This window comes from Brachycentrus maculatus, unplaced genomic scaffold, assembly GCF_059751285.1.
Source record: "Brachycentrus maculatus isolate JH-2025_06_01 unplaced genomic scaffold, ASM5975128v1 h1tg000147l, whole genome shotgun sequence".
NCBI lineage: Eukaryota > Metazoa > Arthropoda > Insecta > Trichoptera > Brachycentridae > Brachycentrus > Brachycentrus maculatus.
Window position 1 is genome coordinate 2096116 of NW_028280900.1, and position 26261 is coordinate 2122376.

The 26261-nt window shown below is 43.0% G+C and overlaps 2 protein-coding genes across 4 annotated transcripts; one reads left to right on the forward strand and one right to left on the reverse strand.

Annotated features, from left to right (window-relative positions):
• The first annotated feature begins 77 nt into the window (after positions 1-77).
• LOC148308845 (ubiquitin-conjugating enzyme E2 Q2) lies at positions 78-9103 on the forward strand. Its single transcript, XM_088261122.1, has 7 exons — positions 78-349; positions 3595-3711; positions 4660-4760; positions 6220-6367; positions 7634-7808; positions 7892-8311; positions 8385-9103. The coding sequence occupies exons 1-7, from the start codon at positions 188-190 to the stop codon at positions 8414-8416; spliced, it is 1155 nt and encodes a 384-aa protein (XP_088117248.1). The 5' UTR covers positions 78-187; the 3' UTR covers positions 8417-9103.
• A 5347-nt stretch (positions 9104-14450) lies between these two features.
• LOC148308846 (uncharacterized) lies at positions 14451-25427 on the reverse strand. 3 transcript variants are annotated; one of them, XM_088261017.1, is made up of 5 exons: positions 25239-25427; positions 24602-24798; positions 24436-24512; positions 22230-22477; positions 14451-21877 (listed from the first exon to the last, which is right to left on the reverse strand). In XM_088261017.1, exons 2-5 carry the CDS (start codon positions 24772-24774, stop codon positions 14918-14920), a joined length of 7458 nt encoding a protein of 2485 aa, XP_088117143.1. In that variant the 5' UTR covers positions 24775-24798; positions 25239-25427; the 3' UTR covers positions 14451-14917. The 3 variants fall into 3 exon arrangements, with proteins under 3 accessions (XP_088117143.1, XP_088117145.1, XP_088117144.1); XM_088261019.1 differs by lacking the exon at positions 25239-25427 and adding an exon at positions 25106-25186; XM_088261018.1 differs by lacking the exon at positions 25239-25427 and having other exon boundaries at positions 24602-25227.
• Positions 25428-26261: the final 834 nt, after the last annotated feature.

A 26261-nucleotide genomic window follows, 5' to 3' on the forward strand; every position in this document is an offset into this window, starting at 1 on the left:
ATCGCCCCGAGTGATGCCGAACGGAGTCGAGCGCGGTCGAATAGAGCCGAGTTCACTCGTTTCCACTCGTTTTTTTTGTCCGCAGCCATCTTACTTGGGAGTGAATGGGAGTAGTGCGTCGTGTATTTTCAAAAAATTAATCTCACTACTGGTGGGAATAAAATTATAGTGGTCCTTTCGCACATCGATGGCTTGCTTGAATACTTTAAAATTAGAAATAAAGACTCTGGAACAAGCATTCCCCAAAAATCATGAAAGGTTTCAGATAATGTCAGCCAGTGTCGATGAGCTCAGTTGTAGATTCGTAGGCAAAAACGGCAAAAAATATGAAATTCACGCGAATATTACAGTAAGTATCGGCATTTCTTTTTACATCTGAACTAACAACCTCTTGCCCTGTTTTCTTATCGCCACATACGAGTGCGAGAACCTTCCCGCGGACAAAGGCAGTTATTTATTATTGGTTTCATATTGACAACACAACCTACTAAACAATGCATTCCCGTTTCTACAGCGAGTCCCTTGTGAAAAAACTATTTCCTGCTTCATTTCACGATGTCTTTTCATACATTTCCACGTTATTAACTACGCTTTCTTATTTTAAATAGCATGTAGTTAAAACATAATTTTACTGCTTTTCTTGTGTGATGCGTACCTTGGCAATGTGAAAGTTGGGAGTTTATAATCGACAAAAATTACAAATGAATTGTGTTGTTTCGTCCATTTCCTCAATTACGGAGCAAAAAAAACAAAGATTTGCGAATAATAACAATATTTATATTCGTTATCGATATTACGGAGCGGTGTCAAATATTAATTATTTATTGTATCTTATGTTATTGTGTATTTACATAATAATAATAATAACATTATTTGCATTGTCCAGCTGTGGACAGATTGTGTTTTATTCGGTCAACACAAATCATAATCCACCCGTCTGTAAGGAGATTCAACCATACAGTCGAAAATAAAACAATTTAAAAAGTAGGTACTATTGTTGCGGGAGGCACATACCACCCATCAAAATTAACCAAAATTAAAATAAGTAATTAAGAACATAATAATTAGTATTACGGACATTTATAAAATATGTAAACAAAAAATTTCGATTGTTTATATTTATAGATTCAAAACATGACAGTTTTATGAAATCCTGTTTTGCCTCATTGAATTCTAGTGGAACTTTAGGTCGAGTAACAAGTTTATCACCATAATTTTTACCAAGATTCTTGCGAGTCTATTCTACAAAAGTAATTAATGATTCGTTTTAACCATAATTTAGAACAGCCCCCCTTTATGTCACATGTCTTTAATGTGTAAATATTAAAAAATGTACGAGTATCGTGTCTTATAATTTTTCAGAGAGTAAAACAATATTATTTCATCTAATGTCGGTCAGGAATTGAAAAAATGTTAAATGAAAGTTTGCAATAATGGGAAATGGACAAAACGTGACGTTTCTCGAATTAAAAGAAAGAGAGAGATTAAAAAAAAGTTTTTTCAAATTTCTACTTATTGTCAATGGCGATTTTGTTAAATGTACCAAAACATAGTGTTTATATTGATTTTAAGCACATTGGTATAGAGCGATGGTAATTTGCTAGATAAATGATGTTTTAAAAGGATCAGGATAGGACAGTGGTTGGCAAACTAGTCAGCCAAAGAGCCAAATATTCGCATTACAAGGATGAACTTTTTCTTGAGATCCAAAATGTTTTCAATTTTAGTACACCTTAATTATAATTTCACACGTAGTAAGGATTTTATTCATTGATAAAAAAATTCTAAAGTAAGAATATTACTTATTAAGAATAATGTCCTTGCATCTCCCTTGAAAGTTAGATCGATAAAGGTTTTTATGTCGTCATTTTTAGCACGTTTTCAGGTTCTCTTCAATAAGACGATTATTTAGTTTGTTTTAGAGTCGAAGAGCCTTTACGCGGATATTTATATCAAAGAGCCGCATGCGGCTCCGGAGCCACACTTTGCCGACCAATGGATAGGGGGTTAGCATCGGCCTTATCATTTCTGTGGACTTTTGGCATCAATATTGAAAACTCTCATTGGACTCGTTTGTAATCGGTTTATCAGTATCAAACCAAAAGTAAAATATTAGATGAATTTAATCAAGTGGGTGTGGGTAAAGAAGTGACAAGAATTTATGACCTTTAATAAAGTACTAGGTATCAAGTTTTGTCTTAGTACACTTACAAAGCACAATTGTGAGGTATGGAAATGGAAATGTGTGTAAATAAAATCATCGGGGGCCTTTTCATTACAAGCGTACGTGTCATGGCCAAGTTGCACTATACTTTGCTATATTACGCGATACTTATTTGAAAATGGGAGTTTTAAAATATCTCCAGGAAGCTGCTCTATTTTTCATGTGAGCAACTAGACCTGTAATTACCCCCGTGTGAAGTTGATGCCACACTGCTAGACTAAATGTACCAGACACACTGTCTCACTTCACTCGAATGCCAATTCACGCTGAAAAACCACTTAAATTAATTAATCCTCTGAAATTCTTCGGTATCTTGAAATCATAGAAAACTATCTCATTATTTGTTAATGTAATGAAATTCTGAGAAATGTCCAATTTGTGTCGACCGACAGGAAAATGTTTTTTTTATGATTTGATAATATTTATTTTTAGAATTTCACACATTTTTTTATTTAAAATAAACAAACAATTTAAAGGCATTAATTTAAAAAAATAGTTACAATACACAAGATACTGCGGAGACAGAATATTAATTTAAATTAAATATTATCGTTTGGAAAGAGAAAGTTGTTATTATTATTATCATTGGATTATAGGCCGACAGCCTTTGCTGGTGTGCTTATCTCATGCGCGGTGTAGTCAGTGGCGCTTTTCCTTCAGAAAACCATTGTAGCGTTTTTAAAATTGGTAAACTGCTGTAAGAGCACCAAATATTTGTTAGCCAAATTGTCCCAATCTGATACCACTCGGTTTGAAAGGACTTTTTTTCGGTTGTGTAATGCACATTTTAATTTTAAATGTTTCAAATTTGGGTCAGGCAAAAATCAGGGAGTTTTGTTTATTTATTTCTCTCTTCATACTGAAGGATCGGTTTTTTTAAAAATATATTTTAGTTTTAGATGTTCATTACAGTTTTTATGCCAAAAACAATGTGAACCTACCGATAAGAAATGAAAAATTCACAAAATAATTATAGTATTGCATAAAAACTACGAAAAACTAAAATATTTAATAAAAAAAGAGACACTAAACCTGTCTGACTGCCGAGTCTAGTGTCCGAGTGAATAAACTCTGACAAAACTGGCAATGTAAATACTATTTGTGATGGCATTCATCTCCCAAAATCAGCACTTACCGTTCAGGACCCGGGTCATGGAGATGATGCGGGTTCCTCGGAATAGTCCCTGTCGCCAACTCCTGCTATGGGGAGGGGAAACGGTAGGGCAAACACGAGGTCGCCATCTGAACTGAGAGACGTGCTCTGTCTGTTCCGTGCTGCTACGATAGTATCATACTTTGGGTACTTGGGGATGTGCTCTCTGCGCAACAACTCAACTCGACGCCTCGCTCATGAACGGTTGTCGTTGCAGGAAACCTACCCTTCCACACCTCCCGTCTGGTTTGCTGAGAGTGAGGAGACCAGCGTTACCAATGCGGTGCAGATTCTTAGCAACACACAAGGCATAGATAACCACATTATCAATCAAGTAAGTATCTATTTATTGATTCCACCTTAACTTTGTGGAATGGCATGTTGATTATTAAACACTTGTATAATGCCACTTATTAAGTTTTATTTCATTACACGCGACTTATTTTGAAAACTACAGTTGTTTTCATTGACACGTGATTAGTAAAACTAACGAGCAAAAAAAAATTTAATAAATTATATAGAGGTTGGTAGGGTAATAAATAGAGGTAGGGGGTTAAGGAACGGGACTTTTTGTGACATATTTTGGAAAAGATATTATTGATTAACTTTTTATCATAATTTTAATTTTCATGTATTTTAGTCATGTGTAATGCAATAAAACTCAATAAGTGTTTTTTTTAAATAAATAAGTATCTGTTAGTTTATCGTTAGAGCCGAGAAATTCCTTAACGAGGCACGGCCGACTTAACGCAGAAGTTATGAACAAAAACCCGATCCTTTTGTGTGGCATCTCTTCCAACAAGTATCGCCATTGGCAGGTTGCTCCTGCACGTTGGAATGTGAAACCATTTCTTTAGGTTTATTTATTTTTGTGAAAATTTTTCATTTGTTAGAAAATGTTATATAAATGTGAATTGGATTAACCTTCCCCCACTGGTGATGTGTATTTACTACAACTCGAATTTTAAAATGAGAATTTCAATATAAAATATAATAGATGCAATATAAAATATATAGGGCTCAGAATTGTCAAATTTCTCCGTAATATTATTATGTATTACTTGAAAGTATTATAGTATTAAGTTATTCATTTGCAGTGACGGAAATAAATAACTTGTGAAAAAATGGGGGATAAAATCATACACATAAAAGCATGCTTCAGTATGCGTGTGCCATTACATTTACAGGAATAATCACATTTTCCCGTTTTTATAGTTGCCAGTAAAGATAATGTTGCGCAGTTAAAGTATGATGTGTAAAATGATATATTTGAATATTTCAGGTCGGTATACTTTTAAGAGAATTATGTAAATTACACGGAGTGCCGGAACCGCCTGATTTAGATGGACTTAAAATACAAATGCACATGTCGGTTAGACACAGGTAAGGATTTTTGTTTACTTATTCCATCGGGACAAAATATTTTACCTAGAAGCGGCTAACCGGGATTATCAATATGTTGAAAATCACCAAAAAAGTAGCCAACAAAATTATAAAAAGGTCAAATACGTAATTGTTTGGATCTACTATTGTTGTCGTGTATTATTTTAGTTTGTGTTGGAGTTTTGTGGTTATGTCCCGTGTTCCCTTTTCTCATATAGCGGCAATTTCCGTTACTCTAACTTATTTACTTCCACTCCCATATTCTACTCGCTTCCCGAGAATGTGAAGAACAGGACTGGTCCTAGAATGAGCTTCATTATTTGTTAATAGTTGGCAGCCTTGGCTGGTGTATATCTTCTACACTATATAGGGTGTAGATATATATGAAATGTATGGAAGCGAAGCATGGAGTTGGTAAAACAAAAATGAAAGTTGAGTGAAAGCAGTCGTAATGCGATATCTCGGACGAATGTGCGGCCAAATTGTGTATATATGATAGATGTGTGACTGAAGGAAAGAATGCAAGGCTGAGATAAGTATTATTGATAAAATAAGGGAAGTGTGTTGAAATGATTTGGGCATGTTCATGTTATGTTCATATTTATTCAATATTACCCTGGACTGGTACGTGAAGCGGAGGGCTGACAACCTTTCCTTTAGTGTTAACCTTTTAAACGCGTTAACTTTGTTCCTAAGAGACGCTCGTGCGCGGCTGTATTTCGCCGTTTTTTAAATGATTACTTTTATCATGTATTTAGTTATGAAACGATTTATTTTCCTAAACAAAAACGTTCAATGGGATTCATTGTGCCTTTTTGGTACTCTATAATACACGTGTGTCACATTATTCTTGAAATATATCGTAATATAAACAAATTAGATCGTAACATAAATAAATCAAAGCACGCATCGTGTGTCACTCTTACCCACTGGCCATGCGTAGCGTCGAGAGTGAGACAGATATAGGGCATGATTATGGCGGGGACTAACTACCGACCGCAAGAAAAATCAGGGATCTGTTGTTTTATTTATCCTTGTGATATTACAAATTATTAGTCAGATATTTCAACAGATGTCATAAGGCCGAGGATTGACGTATTATTTTATCCAAAGTTCCACACCATGAAAAAATCCCTCCAACTTGAACTGAGGTTCGAAACTTGGAGCAAAGTGAAAACACAAACGCTTATGTCAGCCGCGTATGGGGCATGTCTTGTAAAAACACAAACGGTTATGCGAGCCGCGTGGATCCGGTTAATGATCAATATAACAGTAGATTTATATAATGCAGTGCGCTATCCTCCATCGGGTGCGGATGAGGGTTGGTGTGGCGTTGTATTCTCTCTGCTGGATGGTAAGTTAGTTTTTACCTTTATAAAGCACCACTCTAACAGTCAGAGTGTGACGAGTGCGTAGCTTGTGGAGTTATGTGCGGGGACTAAGTTGGCGGTATGCGCAGGTTTTCAAAAGAACGGGAAAATGGGAATGGCGACGGGGGCGGTGCGGAGTCCGGCACGGAGGAGGAGGAGGACATGGTGGGGGATTCAGACTCGGACGCCGACGAGGACCTGCCCCTGGAGATGGAGGAAGTGCCCCGACCCCCCAAGGTACAGCCACACCTCGCTACCTCCATACCATGGAAACCATGCATTCATGAAGGGTTAAATGTTCACATTTTCTAGGAAATAACTGGCGGTTAAGAACCAAGAAGAATGTCTCAAAAAACTTTTTATTTTAATTTATGTATTAAATGTTAAATCAAACACTGATTTTTTGAGTCTACTAAGTTGTATTTTTTTTTTAAAACATAAAATTTCATTTTGTGGCAATTGTTTTGCCTAGTTATGGCATTTTTAAACGAAACATTGTTTGAAAATTTTCACAAAATTGATTTTTTGTGGTTTTTTTAACAATAAAATACAACTTAGTAGACTCAAAAAATCAGTGTTTGATTGAACATTTAATGCATAAATTAAAATGGAGTCTACAAATTAAATGCCAAATCTATAAATATTCTTTCTCCATAATTTTTCAAATTCCATTTCCGTCTCTCCATTTCCGAAATATATTTATATCCGTACCTACCTGCGCAATATTTTAAAAATGATGTCTGGTATTATATTTGCTTTTATATTGGTCAATTTAAGAATTACTTTACGCATGACTAACCCTTTAGAGTTTACATTCTCAAAATATAAGGTTACGATGTGCATGATGATCATGTAAAACATTTGGACCCTAGTTATTAATTGGATTATCATTTATTAAGAGATGAATCTTTTCATACAAAGGGAATATGGAAGAATAGTCATGCTCTGGGCTTACGAGCAGGTAGCGGCCAGCTTAAGCCATCGCTTTGTACACTGCAACATTCATCAATCTGCCCATTATTGAACATATGGCATCAATTTCCCAAAGATAAATACAGTATTATTATCTTATTTAGAACTACCATCTGTTGAGAACCTGATAATGTAAGTAGCTAACACCTAATACTTATCTTGATACGGCTCTCTTAATGGAATATTGACAGACAGCAGGCAAGACATGGCAAGCGATAGTTGTTGTCCTCAACTGACTTAAGAAGCGCGGGACGAGGTTGGGCTTGGATGATTTTGCTGTTACAGATCATTGGGAAATACAAGTATAATGGAATACCTCTGATAGTATAGCTGTCTGAAAGGAAATACCTCGACTCTTGTTTATCGGATGAATAGTGAAAAACAATAAGTAATGTGTCATTTGTTGGTGGCATTTTTTTACTCAAATATTTTTAAAAAATTCAACCTTTTGTTGGGGTTTTAAGTGTGCAATAAAATGGAACCGCGCAAAGAAGAAAATGTTGCGACGGTGTTAATTGATCCGTTCCGCAGAAGGAGGAGATGGAAGTGGAGCACCTGGCTACGCTGGAGAGGCTGCGGCAGTCGCAGCGGCAGGACTACCTGGCGGGCTCCGTGGCCGGCTCCGTGCAGGCCACCGACCGCCTCATGAAGGAGCTGCGCGACATCTACCGCTCGGACTCGTTCAAGACCAACATGTACTCCATAGGTGGGTAGGGCGCCCTCTCCGCGCCGCTCTAGAGCGCCGACCGGCCGACTGACCGACTGACGGTGAAGTGTCGTGTGTTGCAGAACTCGTCAACGACTCCATCTACGAGTGGAACATCCGGCTGAAGCGGGTGGACCCCGACAGCCCGCTGCACAACGACCTGGTGCTGCTGAAGGAGAAGGAGGGCAAGGACTCCATCCTGCTGAACATCATGTTCAAGGAGAGCTACCCCTTCGAGCCGCCCTTTGTGCGCGTGGTGTACCCCATCATCTCGGGCGGCTACGTGCTGGTGGGCGGCGCCATCTGCATGGAGCTGCTCACCAAGCAGGGCTGGTCCAGCGCCTACACCGTGGAGGCCGTCATCATGCAGATCGCCGCCACGCTGGTCAAGGGCAAGGCGCGCATCCAGTTCGGCGCCACCAAGCTGGTCTCGCAGGGCCAGTACTCGCTGGCGCGCGCGCAGCAGTCCTTCAAGTCGCTGGTGCAGATCCACGAGAAGAACGGTGAGTACACTCGGAGCACTCCGTCGCGCTATACTACCGGTACTCGCCCGCTCACGCCCGCCCTCTTTTGCAGGCTGGTTCACGCCCCCCAAGGAGGACGGCTAGAGGCCCGCCCGGACGCGCCAGCCGCCTCCGCGCCGCCGCCGCCACCGCCGCCACCCCGGAGGATCTATCCTTAGTTATCCAGCATTTCGTATTGAGAATAACATGCCTTGTGTAAAGTAAAATTATTAGATACGTGCGGTCTCCCCGCAACACTCGCTCTAGGGGCCTCGCTAGAGCGCCGGCCGGAGCAGCGAGCCCAGTGCAATATGTCCCCCGACTCGACTACCCGATCCGCCTTCTCGTTGCTCCCCGTTTGTGAGGAACATTCGCCGAGTGAAGTGACACATACAGAGGAGAGAGACGACAGTCCCTAGGTAGAATTTTGTAAATAAAAACTTTTTTTTATAATGTAAATTAATCTCGGGTAAAGAAGTGTTATTGTGATTGTATGTTACTTGTAAAATGGAGAATAATACGCGTATATAGTAAGGAGCCCCCCCTCCCCCTCTCCCCCTCCTGTCCCCGCAGGTTAGGTTATAATGCTAAGTAACAGAAGTAGAGTACTCTCGCTCCGGGACTATTAACTTATTTCCACTCATACTGCGGTATGTTCGCATTATTTTTGTTATACAAAAAATATTTTATGTAAACGACATTTTCAGAAAAAGCATTTGGAAGGGTCTGATTTCAGATTTCACTGATCGATATTGTTTGAAGCTGAGATTCCAATAAATGTTTTTAAAAGAATTATCTTTTTTTTATCCTCCCGAACTGGACTACGATCACCGCTGTACATATCTATGTACTTTATCTTCCTTCCACCCTAAACATTTTCCGTATGTGCAAACTTGGAGCATTTTTAAGAAAAATAAATCATTTCGATTGAAATATAATAATCTCTTACAAAATAAAATTGTTTTCATTATTTTTATTTGAGTAAAACAGGTATGTAAAATGGACACGGCTTGATGATTTCAATTTTTTCACTGTATGATATTTTACATAGCAATCCCCGATGTGAAGTTCAGGTTTTCCAATACAACCTCCTTATACCTCTTTTATTCCACCCTGGATTGGAATGTGCACAGTGCCTTAGTTCTAGAACGTAGAATGTGTTAATTATGTATAAGTTGGTCTTCTTCGAGAGTAGCAGAGTCGTCCAGAGCGAGTACCTCCTCGATAATCTCCTATTATGTACAACATTTTGAGTGTGTCCAAATACTTGTTCACAAATCTGGATTATCTCTAAGCCGGGGTTATTTTTTTCCATTATATTTTGACATCTCAACATAGATCAAGAAGAATATAGTAGTCTGGGCATTTACAGGGCTTACGACCGTCATAGGCTTGGTAAGTGATCACTTTATATTCACCAATAATACCCATGACTGACAACTACACTACTCAAATTTTTGAAACTTCTAGTTATGTATCAAATTTGTAACACAGTATGGGCGAGTTCACAGCCATCTATGGTGGGATGAGGAAAGCTTTCATTAAAAAGAGACTTTCCATTTGTATGCGAGGTCCGATTTCTGAATTATATTCACATACTTAAGAAACGCTTGAAAACATGATTTTCAATTTATTTTAGCTTATAATTTGACCAGTTAATTTATTTACAACATTTTGAGTGTGTCCAAATACGTTAGTAGGCCTTTTAAATGCCCGGGCTTCCAAATTCTTCTTCATCTATGCTGAGATGTCAAAATACATGAGGTAAAAAATAAGTACTTTACCATAAAAAAAAATATAAACAGTGTCGCAAAACAGGGCAGTGGAATAATCTCTATAAAGGTAAATAAAGCAAGATTGAAAAAACGAGAAGAGCATCAATAAATAAAAATACTTGAATATGTTTTCATATTTGGCCACAAGATTTTGAATGACCAAATAATGATTTTTTTTTTAAATATAATTTATATGCAATTCATTTTAATCAATGAGATCATCATATGCAACAATTCCCAACCTTGGATTGTTCACATACAGATTTTCTTTTTCCCAACTTCAGACATAATCGCCACTTCCAGGCAACAGCAACATATCGCTAACTCCTTTCAAGAACGTCATAAATCAAAAATCGTCACAGTTGTGCATGTTTTTTGAATGCCCATTAAATGTACTATATCCCAGCAAAAGAGGCATATTTTTAACTTAATATTTACCCGCTACATGGCAGAAAGTGTTGTTTTTGTATTTTGAAGAAAAGGTATTGTTTAATTATTTTTTGAATACACTAAATATTTTTCAAATGGAGAAAAAACCTTCAGGTTTTACCTAAAAAGATCTGTTGCACAGTAAAAAGTTCAATAAGTGACTTGATATTTATTTTTAATACATTATATTATATTATTAAACTTTAAAAACGTTCTCCTGGAAAATCAAGTTTTTTGATTTATGACGTTCTTGAAAGGAGTGTGCGATATGTGACGCTCGATGATGTTAACCAATGGATTAACGCTAATTGCTAACACATTCACATGCTTTCATACTACACAAATTATTAATTAGCATTATCTGCCCGCAAGTCTCTTAAGCAGAAGATTTATAGTAATTTTATTTTGTTGCCTTTGCATCTTTTTCAATGTAATATTTCATATTATGTAGTATGACATTTGTGTATTATGTTGAAGACTGAGAAAACAGTGGCCCTAGAAATGGACGATGGAACCGGACTAATTTTACATGCCTCACGCAGTGAAATTGTATAGCACTGGCTGTATTTGAAATAAACATTGTAATCCAACAAACAATTTGGTTTTTGAAATACACACCCTACCTTTGTTTTCAATTTATTAAGAGTAATTTATAACAAAATAAAGTATTTCAAACACCTTCGTATAACCTTAAGGTGAGTGAAGAAAAGTAGTGTATACTGACATCTACCCCTCATTAAGGCCTTACTCGCTAATACGGAATTCAATCAGCGACCGACCGCCGGAGAGGTAACACGTCTCTCCACGCCTGATTTTTTATAGAATGTGTGTTGGGATATTTTTTTTGTATTTTAGAATATATATATAGAAAAACATCTAATCTGTTTAACATCAATTGGGAATACATAATGCGCAGGGCTCTCTACGAATGGAATGGAGGAGTGTCTATTAGTAGCGTAAAGCTGTCCAATATACGATATGCGGATGACACAATACTTTTGGCCAAAGACCCAAAAGAGATGGTAGATCTTAAACGAATAGAGATTGAGAGCAAGGCAGTGTCTGGAGATTAACCAGAGCAAAATCATGATCATAGACCCATCTAAGAAGGTTTAGAGATAATAAACGAGTTTCAGTTTCTTGGATCTGAAATCAGCAATGAAGGAGAGATCAGACGTCGTATCGCCATCGCCAAAAGTGCCATGTCTAAGCTAGACAAAATCTGGAAAGACCGGGGTGTAAGTAACAACACCAAGATAAAGCTTGTAAGAATCTGGTTCACTCCATTTTTCTCTATGCTGCAGAAACATGGACCATAAAAGCAGCAGAAAGGAAGAAAAAAATCTATTTCGAAATATGGTGTTGATAATGTGTAATAAGGAATACGACGGAGAAGATAATAACTCTTTTCTTTTTTAAAACCATATAATTATTTTGAAGAAAAACTTATTTTTTTAATATAAAATGGTGTTTTAAGAAAAAAAATCAATGATGTAAAATGTTACCTGGATTTAGAGAAAATAAGGTGGAGACTTATCGAATAATGGACCACCTACTCAGCTTCACCAACCGGCTTTGCTATTTATGGATCTTGCTATATCCCTTTGGTTACCAAAATCCCGATATATCGGTTTTCGGTACTCTAGCGAGGAATACCGGATAAGTCGGATCTGATGTAATCATTTATAAAAGTATCAGGTATATTTTGGACAGTATGTTAGGGATTCCTTCGAGTTGTGCAATTTTTTTTATTTATATATTTTTTCGTCTTCAATAAGTTATATATTGAAAATTAGAAAAGTAAGCCGTGTAAAGCTGTGATATTATTAAAAAAAGATACATTTTTACATGTCCAGGTTATCCACGTTTTTACAATATTATAAGGTTATTACAATATTCAATAAATTGATACAAATATAATACATATACAGTGGAACCTCTCACAATGAGTAATTTGCATAACAAGCAACAAAAGTTGCTCCCTTAACGAGCCATGTTTCACATAACGTACTCGTTACTAACAGAGGAAGGGAAAGTACCTTTTGCACCACATTCACGTCACTGTGGAGTCTACAGTCAACGAGATTGTGTCAGTAGCCAATCATGGGACTCGAGGTAGATAACAAAGATATTTAAGAGCTTGTTGCGAAAGAGTACAGCCAAAAGCCGACCACCGAAGAGCTTATGAAGAAATTTTGGAGAAGAGTTTGTTAATGGAGGAGGAAGAAGTAGCGGAGCAATAATCTTCTAGCACAAGAGAAATGCTGAAAGCACGGGAAACTGTTGCATCACACATTAAGAAGCATCACCCTAATAGGGAGGTGGCTATTCGTGCTACAAATGTATTCAATGATAATGCTGTGACACATTTTCACAAGGTACTGGAACGAATTAAACTCGTTATGAGAGGTTCCACTGTATTGCACAACTTTAACCTTTAACTGCTGGGGGCCACTCAGGCCTTGAGAAAGTAAAATGGTTTAATTTTCCCCTTCCCTCCCGCACGACAAACTCGTACCTTCGAGTTTAGTTGCACCGAGGCTGTCAGTAGCTGTGCACGTGATTGCGTACGCAATTTTGGTAAGTAAATTCATTTTGAAATTTTTCGTGGGCCTCTCTGACCCCACCTCAGTATTTACGTAGCTTTTTTGTAAATAGTTTTGATTTGGTTATCTTTTTTTTTGGCTTCAGTTAGAAATTTATTACAATATGGAACCCAGTATGATGTCCGGGAGAAAACGGTTCATCGGTAATAATAATAACCAACATGTAGCAAAAAATAGAAGAACCGTAGTGCCAGCAAACAAAGATTTAGAGACAGCCGTGATTTCGTGGATATATAGCGAAGACTAGCGGTTCTGAGGCTGAAGATATTGATGACACCTTTACACCAGAGCTTCACGAGTGTGATTCAGATACACAGAGTGAATCGAAACCCGAAGAACAGGTTAACGATGTTTCCGTCTTCCGATGACGATGTTTCTCTGTCATCAATTCGATCCTTTTATGGGAAAATCGCTACAAATAGGTGCTTCAACCACCATCTAAAGCCGTTTGATTTCCTCAACACAATATAATAAGACAAACTAAACTTTTAAATCTAAAGCTAACGAGCGTTGAACGAAAGGTTGCCGCGTGAGCTATGTTTAAATTTGGCACATGTGCTGGGTAAGGATATGCCTCTATCAGACCATCAAGAAGTTGACGAAGAAAAATCTAAAATAAAGGTTCCATATATGTCCTTCGAAGCTTTGAAGGAATTCTAAACACACATATTATGCATACAAAAAACATGTATGCCTTCAATGTGCAAAGTTTGCCCAGACTGTGTGTAATTCGTAATAATGGGTGCCTGCAATTTTTTTGTTTCCATTATAGTATAATATTAAAGATGTGCCATTTGTTAGAAAAACTGTTTGTAATTAAGATTTGAAGTTTGAGTGTGATTTTTTTTAATACTATGTGATTTATGATCTCATGTGATTTTTGCCAAAAAATGCTTAATGTTTTCTTAACTTTGAAATAATATTTAATATTAAATAATAAAATTATACAAAAATTATTAAATTTAATTTAAATATATCTACTAAAGCTAATTATTAAACATTATATTAATTATTAAGCACATATATTTGCGGACCTCTGAGGCCCCCAGGTCAGTGGTTACGTGAAATGAAAGCCGTAGCTAAAGGTTAAATTTAAATATGATTTATTTGTTAATTACACGCACCCCTACGCTACTTCTTCAACGCCAGTGAGTCGTTTGATCTCCAGTATATAATGTACAGCGTGAAAAGGAGGTGGACATTAAGCGAGGAGCGTTTAGTTGTTAGTAATTTTTTGTAACATTGTGTAAATTTAATTAAATAAAAACATGTCAGAGTTACCTCTAGTGGGAGTGGGAGTGGGAGTCAATAGGTAATAAAACACACATGTACGGTGAAAACAGGATATATTGATAAAAGGTTGACAGGACGTCCCAAGGCACCCCTCTGCACTCGACCAATGTACATCATCATATCATACATATTTATATGCCAAACATTTTTAAAGTAATATCGCGATACTTTCATCCATTCACTCTTCCGATTCTTTCTTCACAGATTGTGAAATTTGTTTATTGAAAATAATACAATTTTCAAAATATAATCTAATTTTATTTACAAAAACGACTCCGTGATCTTTCGGCAACCGAGGATTGCCTTGTGACGATAATTTATCTGGCCCCCACATTGTAAAACCTCGGGCCATATATTTATATTTATACATATATATATTACTTTCCCTATAGTACATTTGTTTCTCATTCCCGTAAGATGCGTCATCTATGTATATTCCTACACTACCGCTAACCTTAAGTGTACGAAATGAACTTAAACAAGCAGAAACGCAAGCGAGTCCACTATCTGTCGTGGTGGAACTTGAATCTCTTGGGCGAGGCGGGCGGGGAGGGGGAGGGGGGCGAGGGGGAGGGGGGCGGGCTGCCCTTGAGGCCGGCCAGCAGCTGCTGGCTGACGCTGAAGCCGGGCTGGATGGGGATCTCCTCCGAGGCGTCCGAGTCGGCGCTGACTTCGCTCGCCACCGAGGACGGCGCCACGTCCAGCGCGCCGCCGTTCTCCGAGATCACCTCCCCCACGCTGTGGGAGCTGTAATCCGTCCCGTCCGCCGCCTCCTCTCGGTTGGAACCGCATTCCGCCAGATCCGCCGTCTCCTCTATGTTGGAACCATCCGCCATGTCCATTATCCCGTGTGGACTCGCAATATATTCCGAACCTTCAATCTCACATTGATTCACGCTATTATAATCCGTTTCTAGAATTCCCATTTGGTTGGAGCTGGTTTCGAGCGTATCAGTTTGATCCGTACTATAGTTTGGGGTTTCGAGTAGATGGGGTTGTTTAGAGTTGTAGTCTGTCTGGCTGTTAGCTATTTCGTGTCGATTGCTAGAATATTCCGCATTATCGTCCATCTCAGGCTGACTAGGACTGGAGCTTGTTTCGTGTTGGTTAGTGCTAAATTCTGATGTGTCTACTATTTCATGTTCGTTGGATACGTATTCTACATTTTTATCAATAGATTGATTAGGAGTGGTGTCGGTTTCACATATACTCCGATGGTCGGTCCTATATTCCGATGTTTCCACTATTTCATGTTCATCGGTACCGTATTGTGGATTTTCATCAATCTTAGTTTGATTAGGACTGGAGATTGTTTCAATTACTTCAAGTTGGTTACTGCTAACTTCTGGCGTTTCATGTTCGTTTGTAATGTATCTTGTATTTTCATCAATCTTAGGTCGATCAGGACTGGAGGCCGTTTCGACTATTTCATGTTGGTCAGTGTCAAACTCCGAAGTTTCTACTGTTTCGTGTTCATCAGTAACGTATTGTGTATTTTCATCAATCTTAGTATGATTAGGATTGGAGCCCGTTTCACTTATTTCTTGTTCGTTGGTGATGTATTCTACGTTTTCAACAATCTTAGGTCGATTAGGGTCGGGGCCAGTTTCGACTATTTCATGTTGGTTAGAGCTACAATCTGATGTTTGAACTATTTCACTTTCATCAGTAAAGTATTCCGCATTTTCAACAAGGTCGGGTCGGTTCGAGCCGTAGTTAGTTGTTTCGACTATGTCATTTCGGTCGGGACTAATCGGATATTCCGTAGTTACAATCTCATGTCGGTCAGAACTGTATTCCGCAGTGTCGACCGTGTTGTGTCGGTTCATATCCGATGCGTTACATTCTGTCGTTTCTAACATCTCCTCCTGTTGAGTAATGTCGGACGTATCGCATTCTGTCGATCCAAAAGGGTGATGATCTACTTGTTCCGGATCTCCTCGGCCTATCGCACTATCACTTTCGTCTATGTTTGGTAAAATATTTTCAGTCATATCGGTCTCTCGAAGTTCAGCGGACAAACTCTCTCGCTCGTCTAATTCCATTTTATCTACTCTATCTGAAGAAACCGAGTCCGAAATGGTTACCGGCTCTGTCGTTTCACATTCCATATTGCAGGAAACGGTAGCAGTTTCCGTGTCCATCACGCCGGGTTGACAAATAGTCAGTTCGGTAGTGCCCATTTCCACATCAAGCTCGGGGGTTCCAGGCGAGATATTACGGGACGGAGAAAGAATCGCAGCCGATCCGTCCGACTGTTCTAATTGGGAATCGGGAATACGATCCGGCTCGGGGTTCGGGAGAGAGGCTTCGTCGGGCTCCAGAAGCACCGGCATGGACTTCACTCGGGCGACGGTCGGCTCCTCGGGCACGTCCTCGGTGAGGAGGGGCATCGAAATGGGGGAATAAGTCTTGGTCTGGATAACCTCGCCCGGCATCTGCGGATTATCCGAGGCGAAACTGTCGGAACTGGAGTCGTCGAGGCACGGCATGGAGGATGCGGGCAGTTTGGGAGTTCTGGAGGTGTGGAAAGGGGCGGGCAGGAAGGAAGAGTCCCGGTCGGTCTGGCTGACGCGGGTGAGCAGCGAGGCCGTGGTGCGCGTGGTGTCCGGCAGCTTGGGGTCCTCGGCGGCGGGGAAGGGCGAGGCCAGAGGGTTGGCGGCCTTGGCGGCGATGCGCGGGTCCGTCACCGTGATGGGCAGGTCCAGCGAGGTGGGCACGCTGGGCGGCGTGACCCCCAGCACGGCCAGGCTGTCTTCCAGCCCGCTGGGCGGCGGCTCGGCCGTGAAGCGGCGCTTGGGCGGCTGCTCCGCGGCCGACATTATGGGCTTGAGGGCCGCGCTGGTCTCCGACACGTTGCTGATGGCGGCGACGCCCGCGTTCAGGCTCTGGTACTCGGGGCCGAGGGCGTCCATCTCCATGAGCAAGGAGTCCCCGGTGTCGGCCAGAGCGGCGGCGAGGATATCCTGCGAGGGAGCGGCCTGCGGGGCCAGCGCGGCCAGCAGCTGGCGCACGTCGCCCTGCAGCAGCAGCTGCTGCCCCTCGGGCCCGCGCTCCCCGCCCAGCAGGCTGAGCAGCGTCTGCTGGTCCACCAGGATCTGCTGCTCGCCCGCGTTCAGGATGACGCGCTGCTCCGCGGGCGGCGCCACCACCATCGGGACCAGCTGGTTGTTCTCCAGCACGAGAGGCTGGTTGTCCACAGGGGTGAGCGTCCCGTTCTCCTCCATGCACAGGTAGAACGAGTTGGGAGGACCGCCGAAGTTCTCGCCCGGCACGGCCAGCAGCTGGCCCTCGGTGGACAGCGAGGCGGCGGGCGGCTCCTCGGCGGGCGGCGCGGGGGGCGGCGGCGCGAGCTCCGGGGGCGGGGAGAGCTTGCGCGGCGCGGGGGCGCGCGTCTGCACGTGCACGGTGGGCGTCGAGCGCGCGTCCCCCTTGCGCGTGGAAATGGTGGTGGCGGGGATGAGGTCATCCAGATTCCCGAGGTCCATCGGCTTATTCTCGGGGGGCGTTTGCGACACAGAAACGGGCCCGGAATATTTTTTCGCATTTCCGGATTCTTTCACGGTGAGTAATTCCCTGAGCTTCTGCTTTTTCAGCGGCGGAGGAGCGGGTTGCGCCGGAGGAGCGGGTTGCGCCGGAGCGGGTTGGGCCGGAGCGGGCGCCAGTTGGGCTTTTCGCTTCATCCCCGGAAATTCCACTTTTTTCTCGATGAGAGGGCGGGCGGACGTCGATTGCAGCATTAATTTGCTGTTGGGAGCGCATTTCTGGAGAATAAATTTCTGAGTTTGCATCTTGGGGGGCGCGCCCTTGGAAGTAGAGGACGCGATCTGAGACAGGGAGGGCTGCGTTGCGGCCACGATCTGACCGGTCTTCTGCAGGTGCTCGAACTGCGCGGCCGTCAGGTGCATGACTGTGCCGGGCTTCTTGCCCTGCAGGATGCTGGCCGGGTCGGTCGAGGGCACCAGCCGGCCCGGGCTGCTCTTGATGAAGACGGTGGGGCGCGCGCGGGCGGGGCGCGCGGCCGGTGCGGGCGCGGGGCGCGCGGGGGCGGCGCGCGCGGGGGCGGGCAGGCGCGCCGTGCTCGTGACGGGCGGCGACTGCGCCGTGAGCAGCTGGCCGCGCGAGGTGAGGATGGTCTGGTTGGGTTTGGCCGTGAGCACGGTGCGGCCGCGCGGCGGCAGCAGCTGCCCGGTGCTGGTGATGAGCGCGTTGCCTGAGATGGGCTGCAGCAGCTGCCCGCGCGAGGTAACGGCGGCCTGCGTGACGGCTCCGCGTCGCGGAGACAGCACAGTGTGCGAGGTCACCACGGGACCAGACTTCTTGGGGAACAACATCCGCTGATGCTCGGGGGTGAGCACGATCTTGGACTGCACGCCCTGAGCGTTGGTCAGAATCATGACAGTATTGCCGCCGCCGGAATCCGGATTGGATCTGTTCTGAATAATCTTCCCTTTCGTCTTTACGGATCCGCCTTCCTCGACGATGATCTGCGATTTCCCGGTCTGCGAATTGACGATGATCTTTTGCGTCCGGGTACCCGGGGTCACTCCGGGGGGAAGTATGATGAACTTTTCCGTTTTCTGATGTTGACCGAGGATATTCGGAGAACTTTTGACTATTTTGGTGAGCGGTTGAACTTCGTCAGCTTTGGCGGTTATTATTTTTTGTTCCCCGGTGGTTTTATCCACCACCAGCAGATGTTTGGTGGCCTTCACTTTAGGGGACTTGGATAGAATATTAGGGCTGGCCGTTTTCTCTAAGACTGGTTTGAGGGTCAAGTTTTTTAATTTGGTATCTTGTTGGCCATATTTTTTCACAGGAATAGGTTTATCGAGGGCGGTAGTGACGATCGTCATTTTTGGTTTAGTTTTATGGTCGGGCGATTCCTTGACGACAGTCGACGCGACCTTCATCTTGGAGACGGGAGGCGCGACCGGAGTATCCGAAATTACTATAGGCATTCTGTTAAGGATTTCGGGAGTTATAATTTCTTCCGAGAGAACGATGGGCATAGAGTTGATGTCGAAAGCGTCTTCATCCTGCGGCGGCTTGGGCGGCGGAGCCGGCTGGAGGACGGGCGCAGCGCGGGACACGGCGCTGCGGCGGATGATGACGCGCGGTTTGTGCGAAGGGGCGACGCCGGATTGAAAATTTAAGATCTTTTCTTTGCCGGATCCCGTTTTACTCTGTACAATTTGAACCGGAGGTTTTGGTTTGGCAGGCTCGTCGAGTATTTGAAATAATTTAGAGTTCTCTTTGGGAGGGGTGGGGACTTTCTTAGGGGAGGGACAGGGCTCTACAGGGGGCGGGGGAGTTTCTCGGATCGCGTGCGGCTCGCTCAGAGCTTCCTCGGAGAAGGAGACCGCGCCCCCGATGCGCTCGGTCTGCAAGGCTTCGGACATCTGGACCAGGGATTTGGCGGCGCTGATGTTCAGGTCATTCTCGGACATCTTGGCGGGCGGGAAGGGGTCGGGCGGGGGAGCGCCGCTCGTAGGCAGGTTGATGAGCGTCTCCGCTATCTGCAGGTCGGACTCCGAGGGTCCCGAAGGAGCGCTATCGGCGGTGACACTTTCTTCAAAAATCTCCGCGGGTACCGGAATGTTGTTATGATTGAATATCTGAGATTCTGAAGGCGCGCTTGTTGTTAATTTTGTATTATTTAGCAATTTTTCTGAGGACTTTTCATCGTTTTCCTCGATAGTTCCGAGCAAATCATTAATAGAATTAATTTTTGGCTCGATAACTTCTTCCTCGAAAGTAGATTTTAGTAAATTATCTACGGATTCATTGTTCCACCTGTCCCGAACGTCTTCCGGCGAAGCGGGTTTGAATATTTCTAACGGAAGGTCTTCGTACACTCGGGGGACTACGTTGGCGTCTTCCTCTTTACCTTGTTCCACTACGGAGGGAGAAGTGATTACTTCCTCCGCAGCCGGTACTGCCGTAGACTGTTCTCGAGGAATATCCTCTACCTCTGGTATATCTTCCGCAACTAGTTCTTCAGACTCGTTTACTGATTTCTCTACAATTTCCGGTTGGAAATTATCTTCAGAAATAGCCGTGACCGTGCCGCTTATTTCAATTTTGTCCATATCTTCCTCGAGAGGAACAACTTCTTGATGATCCATAGTTTCTATCAAATTATCACTACACGCATCTCGGTCGTGGATAGCGTCACCGTGTTGGGTTATGGGGACGCCAATCTCTGTCAGCGGAGGGGAGACGGGTTCCTCCTCCGCAGGCACGGGGACGGGGTCGGCGGCTGGCAATCGGACTCCGTCTCCGAGCGCCACTTTCATTTTCTTAAGTTGTATCTTGGGGGCGAATTTGGGAATCTTAATTTCCGCCGGGGGAGCCTCTGTTAATGTCGACACAGGCGAAGGTTCAGGAGGCTCTTCCATATATGTGGGAGGCTTGTCAGAGCTCGTGTTGTCTGCCACATACTTCTCTATCGCGTCCTGACTCCTCGTGTGTCGACTCCTAAAAAATGTTTTTGTTTTAAAAATAGATTTTGGTAGGGATTTTTCTTTCTCGCTCGTGCCGTCCGAGTCTCTGTCCATGCGGCTCGTTCTATCCGGGGGGAGACCGGGCAAGCCGGGGACTACCGTCTCTTCTAAAAGGTTGTCGATTTCCGTGTCCAGATCGTAAAAGTTGACATTTTCGGAAATTTTCCGTTCCGCTTTGGTGCGCAACGGAGCGTCTCGCAGTTCGGGATCGGACAATTTTTTAGGAGTGTCGTCACTTTTGACCGACAGTCTCGGAATTTTCCTTCCTATGGTTTCTACGGGCAATTGCAGATCTTCGTCTTCTTCGTCGTCGAAATCAAAACAGGAGCCTAACTTGCGTTCTTTGTTTTCGGAATCTACGGGCGGAGACTTGACAGGTTCCGAAACGTCATCGGCCGTGGCGGTATTTACTTCGCTCAATCGGTCGGAAGCGTCGTCGGAATCCCCGGCGCGAGTGGCCTCGTCGGAGGCGGTGAGCTTGAGCGAGGTGAGGATGTCCATGCTCTCGTCGCTGTCCTCGCTCCAGTCGGCCAGCAGGGAGGACTTGATGTGCGGGTCGGTGCGCGCGGCGGCGCCGGCGGGCGCGGCGGCGGGCGCGGCGGGCGGCGTGCGCGGCAGGCGACGCGGGGCTCGCGGGCGCGGCGCGCGCGGGGTTCGGCCGCGAGCGCTAGCCGGCGCGGGGCGCGGCTTGGGGCGCTTGGGGGGCGTGTACGGCACGTAGCCCTCGCTGTGGCAGCGGTTGTGCAGCACCATCACGTTGATGCGGGTGCAGGAGAAGGGGCAGGCGTGACAGCTGTAGGAGCCGCCGGGGGTGTACGGCGTGCGCGGGGTGCGGGGGGAGGGGGCCGCGCCGCCCTCCAGCCCCGGGACCTCCCCCTCCTCTTCCTCCGCGACATACTGCTCTTGAGAGTCCTGCAGGAGGATGTGCGCCTTGTAATCCGAGGTTCCTTTAAGAAGCTGCAACATTAATGCAAAATGAATATGACTCCATTAATAACAACATCATTATGCAGATGAATAAAATAAAAGAAAATATAATTTGCAGAAAATTTTAATCGGATATAATATTATCACTCATTTATTTTATACAGCGTCATTATCTCAGTTTGTCTCCATTTGGAGCTCTTAGTGAGACTTGCGTGGAAGTGATCTGGAAGAACAGAGGGTGCCTGCGGTTTGAGCAAGACAAGAACCAACATAACAAGAACCCCCCCAGCAGTCAATTACAAACGAGAATAATAACAAGTCGGGTAGCTTATTTCTGTGGGAAGAAGAACAGGCAGGGAGTAGGCAGAGATAGTGCGCTCACCTTCTGTATGATCCTGGGGTGCGTGATGCGCGGCGTGCGCTCCTCCCCGTCGGGGGCGCGCTGCTTGGCGGGGGAGGCGGCGCCGTGCGGCTTGCGCGGCTGCCCGAACAGCGCGGCGTAGTCCACCTTGGCCGGCGGCTGGAACTCGGGCGACTGCAGGATGTCGGGGTCGCCGTGCGTGCGCTTCTCCGCCTCGCGCACGTACTCGGGAAACAGCTCCATGTGCCCGTGCTTGGAGCGCCACTGGTCTGCAATAGGGGCGCAACATTACTAATCCACCTCTCTCCGAGCCGCTGAAGCTTCGTTTGTGACGCCTTGGCATTGCTATTCGACTAATGGTAACGCCACCTACTCACGGGGGATTATTATTTATTCTATCGCCACTGGACTATTTACTCTGCGGATAACATATCTCAGTATTATATTATAGGTGTCTCAACTAGAGATGAAACATGTATCGTTTTGAACGATACATGTTTTATCTCAACTTGAGACACCTATAAGGTTGAATACAACTAAAAGGATGTATGTATTTGAATTAATCAGGATAAAAGTGTCACAGTCCAAAGGTCTGAATTATTGCTCCCATGGCCTGTCCACTTGTCCTTAGATCGCGGCATGGCTCCTGTTTCCGGCCATGTTGGCTCCGCGTGCTTTCTTTAACTACCCGGGCACCTATTATACAATATTGTTCCCCATGTGAGACCGCAATCAGTCTGCTTGCTACTCATTAGGGTGGGTACCAGAATTCTCAACTCCGTGCTTCACCTCCACTCATTAGGGTGGGTACCCTCCGTGCTTCACCTCCACTCATTAGGGTGGGTACCAGAATTCTCAACTCCGTGCTTCACCTCCACTCATTAGGGTGGGTACCCTCCGTGCTTCACCTCCACTCATTAGGGTGGGTACCAGAATTCTCAGCTCTGTGCTTCACCTCCACTCATTAGGGTGGGTACCAGAATTTGTGCGCTGTTTTTTCTTACTTTACTATTCCGGGTGTTACGTCACTAAATTCAAAAAGATTTATTTCATGCTATTCCATAATTGTAGGGTTCTTTTCCTAAGCGGACCTCATACTGCCAAATTTACATTTTGTCAGACGTCCATACTACTCTTAACAGACTGCTTTTGAAATAAACAATACATAAAACATGAAAATCACAGATTTACACGCAGATTAGTTCTCTGTAGGACGTAAGCAATGCGTGTTTTATTCATTATTCTATGTTTCGAAAAACAACAAAATCACAAGGCTGTGAAGAAATCCTAGGAAATGGAAGCGGAATGGATATCTAAAGAAAAAAACTGCGTAATATTTAAAAATTATGTACGCATAAAATATTATATTTTAATTCAATATTTTTTAAGGCAAGCCTTGTAATTGAAAATAAGAATCCAGTTGTGACAGAGTGGAGGTTTAACCTAGAAACTCTAGCTCAGAGTCCGCAACACTAACCGAGGGACCACATGGACCACTCCATTCAGCCTGATCCAATTAATCAGTAGGATATAAATCTAGTGGGATAAGTATGGACTTGATACTTTAGTTTATAATTTTCTCCATACACTTTTATATCTTCGTAATACTAGCACCCGCTTGGCAAAACTTGAAACATAAAGTCTCCAGGGAAAAAGGAAGCTGATCCCTACTTACAAAGCTGTTGCTGATAATATCAAATATGGCATTTAAACCAGAAGGAAACATATTCGGTCGCTTAATTAAAAAGGATTCAAATTAAAACAACAAATATATAACGGTTCAAAGTCTTAAACTACAAGTCTATGTACAATGGTGGGCATATTGATATGAACCAATATATTCAAAACAAACTAGTACAAAACAAATATTAGTCAAATATTAACCTTAGGGTGGTGACTGATGGTGCGACGAAATGCCACCACCCTTATACACACAACTGTGAAATTAGTGGAAAGTTGCAAAGTATGAATAATAGTATTGTAAATTGATGATGCTGTCCATTCATCAAAACAAGGAAGACACAGGGAGTAGGTTCAGCCGAGTTGAAGAGGGAGAGGACTGGAATCTTATGTACTAACTGACTACGAGGGTGGCTGACTAAAATACCTAGTAGAAGCGCTACTTTGTGAAGAGTTTAGAACTTATTCCCCCTGAATGTACTTATTAACTTATTAACCTGTTCCCAACATGCGGATAGCTCATCTGTGTTAGTGAAAAATGCCTTACCCAGGCCTTTCTTGATGAACTCATGCTTCCTACTGCAGTTGTACTTGTAGATGCTGTTCAAGTTCTTCACGAATTCTCTGCAATAAAGACAGACAGTCATTACGCCGGATGCGACAGCCAGAGCTTACGATACAGTAAACGGGACACGCCGACTCGCGTTACTTACAGAGATTCCTCGCGAAAGAACTTGACGATGGCGATGGGGGCCTTCCGGAGCGACGAGACGACGTCCGCGGGGGTTCTGTCGGCCCCCAGAACCTCGCCGGGCCACCAGGTAGAGCCCAGCTTCACCCACACCACGTCCCCGTCCAGGTACAGGATCTCGGTCTGATCGCACATCGTTCTACTTCTCGGCTAACATATCTGAAATTGCAAGCTGTTGTCAAGCCGCGGGCCGATATCTCTCGCCCGGAGGAAACTGCGACCCCATAATGGAAACTATTTAACTTCGAGGGTTTACTCGCCCCTGTATTTATTTATTTTTTTTGCGAAACGACCGACGAACTTACGAAAAATTATCAATATTATTATATCGTAAAAATTTATCGCATAGAATGGCAGCCCTGAGCGGGGAAATGGCGATTCACTTTATAAAAGGGCAGACCCAAAGGAAATGTTAATTATTCATAAATCACCACTTCCAGCGGACAAAATAACTAATAAACAATACCGCAAGCTCTACAAGCAAAACCGACACACGCGACTGAAAACTGATAGAAAAAGAGCTCAAATATTTTCATTCCCACGGGGTACATGTTTCCACCGCAGCAGTGTTTTGTAAAGCGTCATCAAATTTAGCCAACCTAAAAATTAAATAAAAAAGAACCCGATGAATTTTATTTCGCGCTCCGATTAAGTACTAAGCACACTTTAAACATTTTATGAAAAGCACACTATTTTAACTGTAAATTTCATTCACAAATAAATAATAATGACATTTCTTCATGTGAAATCTTGAATTAGAAACACGACGCCATTGCGGTGCCACAGGAATATTTGGAATTCTTAAGTTGGCGAACATGGTTGCTATAAAAAATGTAAATATTAAAAATATTTTATTTGTAAGTACTTACTTTATAATATATCACATGGTTCGACATCATTACCCTCACGGTGGTTTGAAATTGGGAGTAAATAGAAATGAGTGTTGGGTAAAGAATAACCTATAGGAATGTTTTTTTTTCATTAGAGGGCCTTGTTTGATTTTGCAATAAAACAAATAATTCCTTGAGAAAATAAAACAAAGATAATTGACTAGTCATAAAATTATTCTATTGTGATTTTTTTAGATGCGGTAGGGAAAATTGGCTTGGATCAAAAGAAATAGTGAATCGCTTCCCTTCCTCCAAGTTCAACTGGTAGAAAGATTGGGAGAATCGTTTCTACTCTCTTCGTCGCATACGTCATAAACAGTCTACGGACATACGCCATTTTCTTTAGAGTATGAATTAATTCATTAACTTTTAAGTTGATTAATTAAATAAATATTTCATTTAATTTAGAGATATTTTCTGAAAAAATCCACATAACCTATTTGAAATCTAGAAAATAAATCATCAACAAATGCAAAGAGAGCAATGAATAAAATCAACTGTTATTAAAAAGTTTTATTTCTAACATACGAGAGTAACACGCATATTTTTTATACCAGGCATTAATTGATTCGGCATTGCGCTTCGACTCGCTTTATAAATTAAAGTTGCTTTGAAAACACTGTTTTGAAAGAAATCAAAGCATACACTGTTGTAGAGAACGTGGCAAGTTGAAAACCTGTGCCGGGTTGTGGTCCCATGGTTAGTGTCGCGGACTCATCCACTCTACCACAA